General features: G+C 52.5%; 1 protein-coding gene across 3 annotated transcripts in view; it reads left to right on the top strand.

Annotated features, from left to right (window-relative positions):
- The window catches only part of CARD11 (caspase recruitment domain family member 11), a 140,884-nt gene that overhangs the window by 107,922 nt on the left and 19,778 nt on the right, over positions 1 to 13,184 (top strand). For all 3 annotated transcript variants that reach the window (XM_084763893.1, XM_084763894.1, XM_084763895.1), the window contains 8 exons: positions 342 to 494; positions 1,502 to 1,627; positions 3,182 to 3,379; positions 5,523 to 5,699; positions 7,172 to 7,223; positions 9,426 to 9,514; positions 10,489 to 10,589; positions 12,718 to 12,770. In XM_084763893.1, coding sequence (XP_084620019.1) covers positions 342 to 494; positions 1,502 to 1,627; positions 3,182 to 3,379; positions 5,523 to 5,699; positions 7,172 to 7,223; positions 9,426 to 9,514; positions 10,489 to 10,589; positions 12,718 to 12,770 — 949 coding nt within the window. The remainder of the gene's footprint in view (positions 1 to 341; positions 495 to 1,501; positions 1,628 to 3,181; positions 3,380 to 5,522; positions 5,700 to 7,171; positions 7,224 to 9,425; positions 9,515 to 10,488; positions 10,590 to 12,717; positions 12,771 to 13,184) is intronic.

Consider the following 13,184-nt stretch of genomic DNA (forward strand, 5'->3'; position numbering starts at 1 on the left):
GGTCCTAGATTAGCAGGATCTGGGTGGCCAATGTGTCCGGGGATAGCCGGAATGTGGAGGTATATCCTTTCTTGTCCCCTCTGACGTGACTCGAGGTGTCACAGATGCTTCTCTGGGCTGCAGTAAGAGCTGGGACAGAACAGTGGGCCCGGGGTACCCCTCTTCTTTCCAGGAAATAAACTGAAACGATACTAAGCTGAGGAAAGACCCAAGACAAATCCCCTGGTGCATCTGTTTCTCTGCCACGAAACCTTCTGCAGTTTTGGAGGTGTCCGGGGCTAGCTCTTTTGTCTCCCTCCTTCTGTATTCAACTCTGTCTCCCCACCCCCAACTCCACCCAGGCTGGCAAGCGCAGCCTCCCTGACTCAGACAAGGCCATCTTGGACATCCTGGAGCATGACCGGAAGGAGGCGCTAGAGGATCGGCAGGAACTGGTCAACAAAATCTACAACTTACAAGAGGAAGTCCGCCAGGCAGAGGAGCTGCGGGACAAGGTAGGAGCACCATCGACTCCAGGGATCAGGTAGGAGCACCATCGACTCCAGGGATCAGGGCCTCAGCGAGCCCTCTTCCCAGCAGAGCGCATGGATGCGTGCAGACGTAAATTCCTGATGTCATGCCCTAATCCGATTGCTTATATGTACATCCCAGCATATCCAGTCCCTCTGTGGCTTGTACATGATGTATGTTAGTGTGTAGTCTTCCCTTTGCGATGCCAAGCAGCCACCGGAGATGTGTCTCCGTGGTCCATCCCTCGACAATCCACTGGGAATTGGGGCCAGGCTCCTCCTAAAGTCCCTGTTGATCAGACACCTGGCGATCAAGACCAACTTAACACACCAAGTCTGGGAGGGGATCCTCAGCTGTAGCCCCTAAGCAAACAGCCACTGGACCGAGGAAATGGCCCGGACTGTAAAGTGCAAGCATAAGGATTTAGATTCCTGGTACCCATTTTGAAAGCCAGGCACGGTAGCACACACCTGTTATCCTAGTGCTTGGGAGGTAGAGACTGGAGGATGCTTAGGGCTAGCTGACCAGCCCGCTTTACCCTATCAGTGAGCTCTAAGTTCAGTGAGGGACCCTGTCTCAAGAAAATCAAGGAGCGTGAAGGAGAAAAATACTTAATGTTGGCCTCCAGCCACGGGCATTCATTTGCATGTGTGCACCAAGACAGACAGACAGACAGACAGAAAGACACACACACACACACACACACACACACACACACACACACACAGCCACTATTCTTTGTTTAAAGATTTATTTACTTATTATTATGTATACAGAGCTCTGCCTGCATGTACACCTTCTTACCAGAAGAGGGCACCAGATCACATTGTAGATGGTTGTGAGCCATCATGTGGTTGCTGGGGATTGAAATCAGGACCTCAGGAAGAGCAGCAGTCAACACCCTTAACCTCTGAACCGTCCCTCCAGCCCCACCACTATCCTTAATGTATTGATGGCTCACTACTCTCTCTCTCTCTCTCTCTCTCTGCAGTACCTGGAGGAGAAGGAAGATCTGGAACTTAAGTGCTCGACCCTGGGGAAGGACTGTGAAATGTACAAGCACCGCATGAACACAGTGATGCTGCAACTGGAGGAGGTGGAGCGAGAGCGCGACCAGGTACACCCTGGGCCTTAGGGGACCATGGAGGCCTGAGCTGCACCCCAGTGCCTCCCATAACAGAGCACGGGGCTTAGCTGATCTCTTTAGTGAAATGAGGAAGTTAAATTCCAGTCCTGCCACTAATAAACCACATACCCAAGACAAGATGTCCGCATGAAGGCTCATTGTCCTCATGTTAAATAAAATAGCTTCCACACTAGCATGGTACAGAAGGACAGGTTATACTGCTCTAGGAATGCAGCATGCAGAAGGGAGAGATTAGAATGCTCAAGCTTCAGGGACAAGCTGGGTGTGCTAGGACAGGCTTGCCATCTTGGCATTTAGGAGACAGAAACAAAAAGATCATAAGCTCAAGGCCTGATGGGGCTACAAGAATGGACAGCTTAGTGACACCTTGTCTCAGAATAAAAAGCAAGGACATGGCTGGGGATTGGGGCTTAACAGTGGAATGTGTATCTAGAATCCCCCAGTGAGGGGCTGGGGTGTGGCTCAGTGGTAGAGCACCTGCCTACAATCCCCCAGTGAGGGGCTGGGGTGTGGCTCAGTGGTAGAGCACCTGCCTAGAATCCCCCAGTGAGGGCCTGGGGTGTGGCTCAGTGGTAGAGCACCTCCCTAGAATCCCCCAGTGAGGGGCTGGGGTGTGGCTCAGTGGTAGAGCACCTGCCTAGAATCCCCCAGTGAGGGACTGGGGTATGGCTCAGTGGTAGAGCCCCTGCCTAGAATCCCCCAGTGAGGGGCTGGGATGTGGCTCAGTGGTAGAGCCCCTGCCTAGAATCCCCCAGTGAGGGGCTGGGGTGTGGCTCAGTGGTAGAGCACCTGCCTAGAATCCCCCAGTGAGGGGCTGGGGTGTGGCTCAGTGGTAGAGCCCCTGCCTAGAATCCTCCAGTGAGGGACTGGGGTGTGGCTCAGTGGTAGAGCACCTGCCTAGAATCCCCCAGTGAGGGGCTGGGGTGTGGCTCAGTGGTAGAGCACCTGCCTAGAATCCCCCAGTGAGGGGCTGGGGTGTGGCTCAGTGGTAGAGCCCCTGCCTAGAATCCTCCAGTGAGGGACTGGGGTGTGGCTCAGTGGTAGAGCACCTGCCTAGAATCCCCCAGTGAGGGGCTGGGGTGTGGCTCAGTGGTAGAGCCTCTGCCTAGAATCCCCCAGTGAGGGGCTGGGGTGTGGCTCAGTGGTAGAGCCCCTGCCTAGAATCCTCCAGTGAGGGACTGGGGTGTGGCTCAGTGGTAGAGTACCTGCCTAGAATCCCCCAGTGAGGGGCTGGGGTGTGGCTCAGTGGTAGAGCCCCTGCCTAGAATCTCCCAGTGAGGGGCTGGGGTGTGGCTCAGTGGTAGAGCACCTGCCTAGAATCTCCCAGTGAGGGGCTGGGGTGTGGCTCAGTGGTCAGACACACACCTAGTATACACAAGGCCCTGGGTTCAATCTACAGTACCCCTGGGGAAAGAAAGAGTAATGCACAGTGGGTCCCTTGGCCAACGCCTAAACTAGAGTTGATGCACAGCTCTGGCCACACTTTAGTTTGCCTTGGGTGTACACATAGCCCTTCCTTGGCAGGCCTTCCACTCCAGAGATGAGGCGCAGACTCAGTACTCCCAGTGCTTAATTGAGAAGGACAAGTACCGGAAGCAGATCCGTGAGCTGGAGGAGAAGAACGATGAGATGCGAATTGAGATGGTGCGGCGGGAAGCCTGCATTGTCAACCTGGAGAGCAAGCTCCGGCGCCTGTCCAAAGACAGCGGCAGCCTTGACCAGGTAGACTTAGCCAGCCATGTCCCCAGACCCACAGTCAGGTGTCCTCCTGATCCCGCTGATGGCCAGAGCAACCCCATCTCACACCGTCACCATCGTGTCCCCTACAATCCCTAACCAGTGTGTGTGTGTGTGTGCCTGTGTGTGTGTGTTTCTGTGTGTGTGTGCCTGTGTGTGTCTGTGTCTGTGTGTGTGTGTCTGTGTGTGTGTGTCTATGTCTGTGTGTGTGTGTGTGTGTGTGTGCCTGTGTGTGTGTGTGCCTGTGTGTGTGTGTGCCTGTGTGTGTGTGCCTGTGTGTGTGTGTGCCTGTGTGTGTGTGTCTGTGTGTGTGTGTGTCTGTGTGTGTGTGTGTCTGTGTGTGTGTGTCTGTGTGTGTGTGTATCTGTGTGTCCGTGTCTGTGTCTGTGTCTGTGTGTGTGTGTGTGTGTGTGTGTCTTGTGCACACACAGGATGAAAGCGCTTACCACCAAGCCTGATGACTTTAGTTCCATCTCTGGGACTCACAGGGTCCCAGGAAGGACAAAACTAGCTTCCTCAAAATTAGAAATTTCAGTGACATTCCAGGCTGGCCTCCGCCTGGCTGAGTGACTCAGCTCACCTCTCTAACTTTCTGTGCCTCTCCATGGGTCACAGCCAGCAGTGAGCCTTCCCTTGGCACTCTCTCATAATGTGGAAGGTCATCAGGATTAAGATACCCTGTTCTTGTTAAAGTCACTGGTGCCCGTGGGTGAACATTCATTAGCAGACAGGGAGGAAGGTACAGACTGTGTCTCCCAGGAGCCCCCCGTGACACGTAGAAGTGAAGGAACACGTTGCCATCTCTTTGTGTGACACGCAATTGCTGTAGCTGAGGGTCTCCAGACTCTGTCCTGAGCAGAGGCTTGAAGTCTCATATAAAATACCACAGCACAAGCTGGGAAGATGGCGCGACGGGTAAAATACCTACCAGACCAGCATAAGGAACTGAGTTCAATCCCCAGAATATGCATTTTTTTAAAGGTCAAACATGGTGGAACTTGCATATAATTTCAGTGCCAGAGATATGGAGACACGCAGATCCCTGGGGCTTTATGCCCAGCCAGTCTGTACTATTGGATGAGGCCCAAGTTAGGGGGTGGGAGATTGTCTCAAAAACAAAAGGTAATAGCAAGTGAGTAATGACCTTAAAGTTTGTCCTCCAACCTCCACATACTTAGGCACTCGCACCTTATACACATGCACAGATATTACACACATAAGCACATGCATGTGCACGCACATGTGCACACACATACACAGAGAGACAGAGAGAGAGAGAGAGAGAGAGAGAGAGAGAGAGAGAGAGAGAGAGAGAGAGAGAACAAAAGAAGCACCCTGATGGAAAGTGCCGTGCAGTTACATTCTCATCTTTAAAGAAAGGGAATACAGAACCAGCAGCTGACAACAGGCAAAGCCACAGTGTTTGAACTGTGTCATATATTTCAAGTTCAAGGGCATCATAAAACCCATGAAGGAGCCTTTCCTTTTAGGGGTCTCGAAATACTCCATACTTGGGGACTTCTGGAGACCACAGGTACCACCTGGGAGGGGGCCTTTAGCCTGCCTCTTCTGGCCACATGGGCCACTTAGCTTCCAATCTTGCCAACACGCTCCCTTTCTGGCCCCCACAGTGGAATTCAGGAGCCCCCTTGGCTAAGATTTCATCCTGTAAGCATGACAGTTTGTAATTTGCCTGCACCTCACCCAGGTTCCTCTACAGTGAGCCCACCACTAGACACAGGACTGCCCAGTGAGTAACCGCTAGTTGTCTTCATGAATCTAGAGTTCCCCCACCCATACTGGGCAAGGAGCAGCACAGGTGGCAGTCTCACCCTGGAGACAGCAAGAGCCAAGACCAAGAGGCAGACGGGGCCAGCAGGTGGCCAGCAAGTGACGGTCCCCATTATCCGTTAGACTGGGAAGCAGGAGAGATCGAAAGGAGGCACAGACCCAGGTCAAGGTGTGCTGACAAGCCATGACATCCAGGTGGATATTCAGGGAGTCAGAAGAGAATAGATCAGACAGAGTGTCAAGCTTGGGTACCCAAGGAGAAAAATGGTACCATGAGCCAATCTACCTTATGCCTACTGCCAGCTTTTCCCTCATGTTCCTCATCCCTTGCGTCCAGAGTCTGCCTAGGCACCTTCCAGCCACCATCATTTCACAGAACCTTGGAGACACCAGCCCCAGGACCAATGGTCAAGAAGCTGATGATTCTTCAACCTCAGAAGAGTCTCCTGAAGACAACAAGTACTTCCTGCCCTACCACCCTCCCCGGCGCCGGATGAACCTAAAGGGCATCCAGGTACCCAGGGGCAGGGGTGGGAGGCAGATGGTGGCATGGGAGCCCCAAGCAGGTTGAAGGGTGGAAGCACTTGGCTCTGCTTGGCTGTGACTTGACTTGTTATAGGCCTGGACAGAAATCATGCCTGCTTATGGGTGTTCATTTGTTTAGAAATGTGTCTGAGAGAATTGTCTTCAGAGTCTTCTTTCCTAGGCCCCATGTTGAGAGCTGGCATCGCAGCAGAGACTCTGTCACTTTGGTTGGTGCCCAGGGAGAGATCTGTAGCATACAGCTGGTTCTAAGGGAGTTCATGAGTCAGTGGGTGGGTAAATGGGAGGAGTTGTTACATCAATGGATAAACGCATTGGTTGGGTAGGTAGGAAGATGAAGGGATGGATGAGTGAGAGGATGAGTGGATGGATTAGTGATAACATGGATGGATAGGATGATGGATGATGGAGGACTGGGTAGATGGATGAATGGTTACAAAATGGATGATGGGCTGATGGATGAGTGGGTGGGTGGACGGACAGACTGGCGGGTGAATGATTACATGGATCTACAGAGATGGTAGACTGATGGGTAGGCAGTTGGGTTGCTCGGTGGGTAAATGGGTAATGGGTGGATGTGTGAATGGATGAATCATTACACAGATGGACAATAGATGGATGGATGGATAGGTGGAGAATGGATGATGGATGGATGGATGTGTGGATGGATGGATGATGGATGGATGTGTGGATGGATGGGTAGATTGTTACATGGATGGATGATTGATGGTATATAGATGGATTAAAGAGAATGGATGATAGATGGTTACAAAGATGAATGGATGAATACATGTTGGATAACAGATGGATGGATGGATGGATGGATGGTTTCGTGAACTGATAGCTCATTGATAGATAGGTAGACAGTAAATTAATGGGTAGATAAACAGTTACACAGAATGGTGGTGGGTGAATGAGTAGATGGATGGATATGAATGGACAGATGGATGATGAATACATGGATGAATAAATGGATATTTCCATGCATGTGTCGATGATGCGATGATAAGTGAGTGCGTAGTAGGTGAATGGGCAGATGAATATTTCGTGGGTAGGACCACCTCGTCGGAGCCTAATTACTCCTGCTTCTATGTGCTAACGGGGGAGGGTAGCACACGGGTGGCAGGTAGCTTCTCTGGAGCCCAGCCTCTCACATAGGTCCCCTGCACATTTGTCATCTTGGCATACAGGGCCCCTGTGCCTCAGTATCTTAGTGCTCTGGGCAGGGGCTCCTTTGGAGCAGCAGTTGGCTGATCCGGACCTTGGGGGAGAGGCCACATCTTGTCCCAACTGCAGGAGACTGGCGGCAAATGTATGCGCCAAAGGCAGGCAGCTGGGGATCAGGCGGTTTGTTGTATTTTTCTCTTACTGTGCTGACACGTGTCTAGGGCCCTGTTTGATTTGTGTCCTCTGTCTGGTGTCTTCCCTTCCTCTCTCTTTCAGCTGCAGAGAGCCAAATCCCCCATCAGCATGAAGCAAGCATCTGAGTTTCAAGGTTAGTGAGCTGCCCTGATCTTTTTTTGCCTTTGCTCCCCTGTCACTCTCCCTCTCTTGTTCCATCTGTTTCTCCCACTGCAGTGAGCACAAGTTCAACCTGGGCAAGGCCCCAGGGCTATCAGTGCGGCACGTGTCAATCAGCCAATAGCTACTGCTTGCCATCAGTCAAAGTGTGCCGTGCTCTGTCCATCAGTGCGCTGCCTCTGCGGCCCTCTTGGATAATGGAGCGTCTTTAATTAATTTCCTTTTGCATGAGTAGTAGTGTGATATCTATGTGTGTGTGTGTGCTTGTTCCCATGTGTGTGCATGCCCCCTATGTGGTTGTATGTGTGTACAGAGACACCAGGCTGGCTTGGGAGTCTTCCTCAATTGCTCCTCAACTTTATTCACTGAGGTAGGATCTCTCAATTGAACCCAGGACTCGTGGATAAGGGTAGACTAGCTAGCCAGGTTTCTCCAGGTGGTCTCTACTGGGTGTCAGAATGGCAGGTCGGCTGCCGCACGTCCTGAGCATTTGCATGGGTGCTGGAGATCCAAACTCGGGTCCTCATACTTGTACAGTAAGTAAGCGTTATCCTCTATATATACTGAGCCATCTCCCTAACTCCTGATCTACTATACATACTGAGCCATCTCCCTAACTCCTGATCTACTATACATACTGAGCCATCTCCCTAACTCCTGATCTACTATACATACTGAGCCATCTCCCTAACTCCTGAGCTGAGCATGACCGTGTGTAAAGGGACTTTTGACCTTCCTTATGTAAGATTGTGGCTGGCACTGCCCAGGTGTGTGAGGCCACCAGTTCAGTCACAAATTCCTGGCTCTCCAAGGCATACTGTCTTCGGGGTTCCTCTCTCAGCCTCACTCTCTAGGAGTGGTAACTGTCTGGGGGAAGGAGGGTGGGGTTGCAAGACAAATGATGCTCCTGCTATACGACAGACACTGGAAAGTTCTAAAATGTACGCCCACAGCCCATACACTCAAAATCAGGGTCACAGGAAGAAGGCGGAAGGTGCCAAAGGCTACCCCAGGAAGCAACTGAAAGAATATTGAGACATCCATTTAATGGGAGAATTTAAACTCATGGGCGTAGTCCGTACAAATGGAGGAACAAAAGGAGTGGGGTGGATCTGGGAAGTGTGGGGTACAGGAAAGAGTGTGAGAGGAGTGAGGCCTCAGACAGAGAGCAGCCACACAGCCCAGAGGTCCATCCCAGTTACCTCACCTCCAGTCTACTGTAGTGACGTTCGGGAGGGTAGGCAAGAACAGTCCAGACCTAAATTCGAACTGGGATCTGGTTGAGCCGCGCCTTGTGAGCTACGTCAGGTGCCTCAGCGACATTCTTTATCCAGATGTGATGCGCAAAGGGCCTGGGGCCTGTGGAATGCACATAAAATATCCCTCCTGAAAGGAAGGGGAAGGATGCTAATGGACCAGGGCGGGGGCTCTTCATCACTGTCCACCAGGCCCGACAGGTCATCTAGTATGAGGATCTAGGGGTACATGGAAGTGCAAGACTTCCCTCGTAGTTCACTCAGAATCGGCACCCGTGTCTACATGGCTGTGCATGCATACAGGGCGAGGCACCTCAGGGTACAGGTAGAGCAGGTCTGTCTGTCACCCAAAAGCTGAGGAAGATGGTCACACAAACACCAAAGCAGCCCCCTGAAGAGCAAGGGGCAACAGGGAGGGCTTTGCTCAGGAAGTGACCAGCTTGCCCCTCCTTTGCTGTGCTCTGCCACCAGCGCACCTTGTCCAGCAGGGAAAGGTGGGACCAGTTTTGATGACGCGAAAACAGACATGAGCTTTTCCTGTCTACCCAATGCTCCCTCGTAGAGGTGGGGGATGGGGGAGCCTCCGTGAGGCCTCCCATGGTTCAATGACATGGTTTGGTCTTGACTGCAGCCACCTTTGGCCAGCCTTGCTTAGGACAGGATATATTATCCTGAAGAAAAAAAAAAAGTGCCACCTGCTGGGAAATGAGAAGTGGAGGTTTTACTGTTGTGGCTCCCCAGGTTGCCACAGAGGGCAGAGCAAGCTCCTGACTTGCTCACCAATACCACCAACACCAACCAACACCACCTGTCAGGCGAACCCCAGGCAGAGATTTAACGTCCCTCTCCCTCCCTTTTCTCTCCCTTCTATTTTCTGTGCTGCTTCTCCCTGTCTCCCGCTGCTGCTCGGATGAGGACAGTCAAGGGGCACGGACACGAAGAGGATTTCACAGACGGCAGCCCCGGTTCCTCACGCTCGCTGCCGGTCACCAGCTCTTTCTCCAAGATGGTGAGCTGCCGTAATTCCCACCCCCCTTGCACACTCTCCTCCGAGTCCCCGGGGCTGAGCCTGGGGGCCTCACTGATGTTTATTTAAAGAAGTTTCCCTTTCCCCAGCCCAGCAATGTATTCACACCTTCCGGCTGCCGCCTCCTTTCCCAATTTAACACTTGGTGGGGGGAGGAGATGGGCCTCCTAAGGGGCGGTGGCAAGCAGCACAAATTCTGCAACTTTACAGCCCCAGGCAACCCCGGGCCACTGTCCTGGGGGGACTTAAGGCGGGGGAGGGGGGGCGGGCTGCTGGAACAGCAGGAAAGGAAGAACCCCCACTCCTGGACAGAGCTAGGCAGGGCCCCAGCCCTTCAGTTACATCCAGCTATCTATTTGTCCCGGGCAGAAGGCACAAGATTAGAAATTCTAAGCCTGAGGGGTGCCCTGGGAAAAAATGTCAGCTCAGCTTCTCAAATCAGACCCCCAGGGGGAAGTAGAAATTTGGTAATGAATGTACAACGGTCTGGTATCAGCTCCCTGTGCCAAAATCCAAGGTCCTTGTCCCTCCCCGCCCCGCCCTGCCTCTCCCCCCCCCCACACACACACTCCAACCCCGCACAGCACCCCTCTCCACACCACCCATGTCCAAAGCAGAGCCTGCAGATACATGCAGCAGGGGGGCTCACAGCACCTAGCCTGTGTCGGGTCACGAGGTCTGGACCCTGCCTCCCCAGCTCAGCGGTTCCCGTCTGCTTCTCCCAGCCAGCAGATGTGGAAACAGCTGTGCTCCAAGCTCCACTGTCTGCCCTAGGGCTGAGCCCAGCCTCCTCCAGCCAAGGTCATGCTGAGGACCAGCTTGCTCAGCCCATGCTGCCCGAGTCAGGGTGGGAAGGAACATCCCAAGTTAAATTTAGTTCTCATGTATATAATATTTATGCCCGCGGAGGCATCACGGGATAAATATCCAGTAACACAGCTGTGCCCTGTTCACAGCAACCCCATCGGAGTCGCAGCAGCCTCATGTCCATCATGGCTGAGCCCCCGGGAAATGACTCCATTGTCAGGCGCTGCAAGGAAGATGCCCCGCACCGCAGGTGAGTGGCAGGGGGAGGTCTTGGCTGACCCTGTCTCCAGGTCCCCTGTATTGGTATGAACCCCTTAGGCCTCTCAATGACAAAGAAGGAAAGGCGAGAAGAGGGCCCACTGTCCACATTGGGTAGTTGAGGCTTGGAGAAATGGGGAACCAGCCTCTTTAGCTCTATACACCCAAGGCTGCCCAGAAATTTGCTTCCCAGCTCCTGAGTCCTCAGATCTTGGGGGTGTTTTGTTTTGTTTTGTTTTGTTTTGTTTTGTTTTCACCCAAGGAGTGGGATATATACATGTACCTCCTCCAATCTCCTGAAAGCCATCAGTGTACTAACATAGAGGCAGCAAATCCCAATTACACTCCACTCGAGTGTATGATAACCACCCATAAGTAAAGTTGCCTCGCAAGACAGAGTCATGAATCTAGTGCCCCGGAAGCCACAGTCACAAAGCCAGCCATGAGGCCAGCAAAACGGCTCCACAGGTTACGGCATTTGGCTGCCACGCCTGACAGGCTTGAGTTCTTACCCTAGAATCCACAATGGACAGAGATAACCACCTCCAGAAAGTTGACCTCTAACACTCACACGGGTATGCACATGGGCGTGCATGTGCACGCGCGCGTGCGCGCGCGCACACACACACACACACACCCTCGAGGTAAAATAATGTAATTTTTAAATTTTAAAGTGGAGGCTAGAGAGACGGTTCGGTGGCTAAGAGCACTTGGCTGCCCGTGCAGAGGACCTGGGTTTGGTTCTCAGCACCCACATGACGGCTCACAATCATCTGTAGCTCCAGATACAAGAGATCTGACCCTCTTCCAGCCTCCATGGTCACCAGTGACACACATGGTGCGCATGCACACATGGGGGCAAAACACTAGCACATGTTAAATAAAAATAAATGAACTTTCAAATAAAATTAATGACAAGCATGGAGCCTTGTGCTTGGAATCCCAGTAAGGGAATGGATAGGTCTCTGGGCTTGTAGGCCAGTCAACATAGCCTAATCCTGTGGTTTCCAACCTTCCTAATGCTGCCACCCTTTAATACAGTTCCTCGTGTTGGGGTGACCTCCCCCCAAATCATATAATTATTCCTTTGCTACTTCATAATTGTAATTTTGCTACTGTTATGAATCGCAATATAAATATCTGACGGGAAGGACACCTGAAATGGGACCCCTGTGAAAGGGCCATTCAGCGCCCGCCCCCCCCCCCAGAAGGTCACAGCCCATAGCTTGAGAACCATAGGCTTAACTGGTGAGTCCCAGGCCAGTGAAAGATTCTGCTTTAAAAGACACCTAAGTGGGTTTTGGGGATTTAGCTCAGTGGTAGAGCGCTGGCCTCGCAAGCGCAAGGCCCCGGGTTCAGTCCTCAGCTCTGGGGGGAAAAAAAGACACCTAAGGGTATCCTGTAGCCTCCACACACACATGAAAATATACCTTGCATGTGCTCGAACACACACACACACACACACACACACACACACACACACACACGAGTCCAATGCTGAGGGCTTCTGAGAGAAAGAACTGAGGGGTCACGAGTCACTGCCTAGTCCTGCTGGGTCTGTGTTCGGGCCTCTCAGCCATCCCCTTCCCCCGAAGGCTCTCGGCCCTCCCAAGCCTCTTCAACAGCACGGCCAACCCTCACCTGAGAGAATACCTGCCCAGTACCCCTAGGGGCCGCACCCTTCTAGAGAGCTGTTCAGGGAAGTTACAAAAGTCTCACGGACCCACCTAAACCACTGTGGCCAGCCAAGGGTTCATCCCACCCACGCCTGCCTAGACAGCGCCCTGCTGCCTCAGAACCATCTGAGCATGCGCAGGCGGCAAATGTGTGGCGTGACTAGCCGAGGCTGCTTGGCCCTCTGGGATATTTGTACCCAGGCTAGCTTCTCACAGCCATCCTCCCTGCTTCTGCCTCCTGAGTACTGTGACTACGCAGACCCACCAGGGCGGCCTTCCCGGATGGTTTAGTCCCTGTTCCTCGCGTATTCCAATTTCATCCCATCCTCCTAGAAGGCCAGATGGAAAGCCAGAACATTCTAGACTCTCCACACACACACACCTCGTTCGCCCGCAGCACATACTTACACCAGTGTCCTCGCCCCGCCCCCTTGTGTCTTGCAGCGCTGTGGAAGAGGACAATGACAGCTGCGGGTTTGATGCCTTGGACCTTGACGGTGTGTATCTGCCAGGGCCGGAGGAGCCCTGGTGACCTGGGAGGGTATGGGAGGAAGTCTGACCATAGGCTCGAGCCGGAGACCAGGGCGGTTCTGGGATATATAGGGACAGCCCGCCACCCAACTGAAGAAAAAAAAGAAAAGCCGTGGATAAAAAAAAAAATTTAAATTAAAAAAATAAAAATATAATTATAATAATAATAATAATAATAATAATAATAATAATAATTCTAGAACGCAGAATGTGGCTAATGTGCAGAGTGATTTCCTACAACCCCCCAGTGAGGGGCTAGGGTGTGGCTCAGTGGTAGAGCACCTGCCTAGAATGCCCCAGTGAGGGGCTGGGGTGTGGCTCAGTGGTAGAGCACCTGCCTAGAATCCCCCAGTGAGGGGCTGGGGTGTGGCTCAGTGGTA

The sequence above is a fragment of the Acomys minous genome (genome assembly GCF_964271855.1).
Source record: "Acomys minous genome assembly, chromosome: 16".
NCBI lineage: Eukaryota > Metazoa > Chordata > Mammalia > Rodentia > Muridae > Acomys > Acomys minous.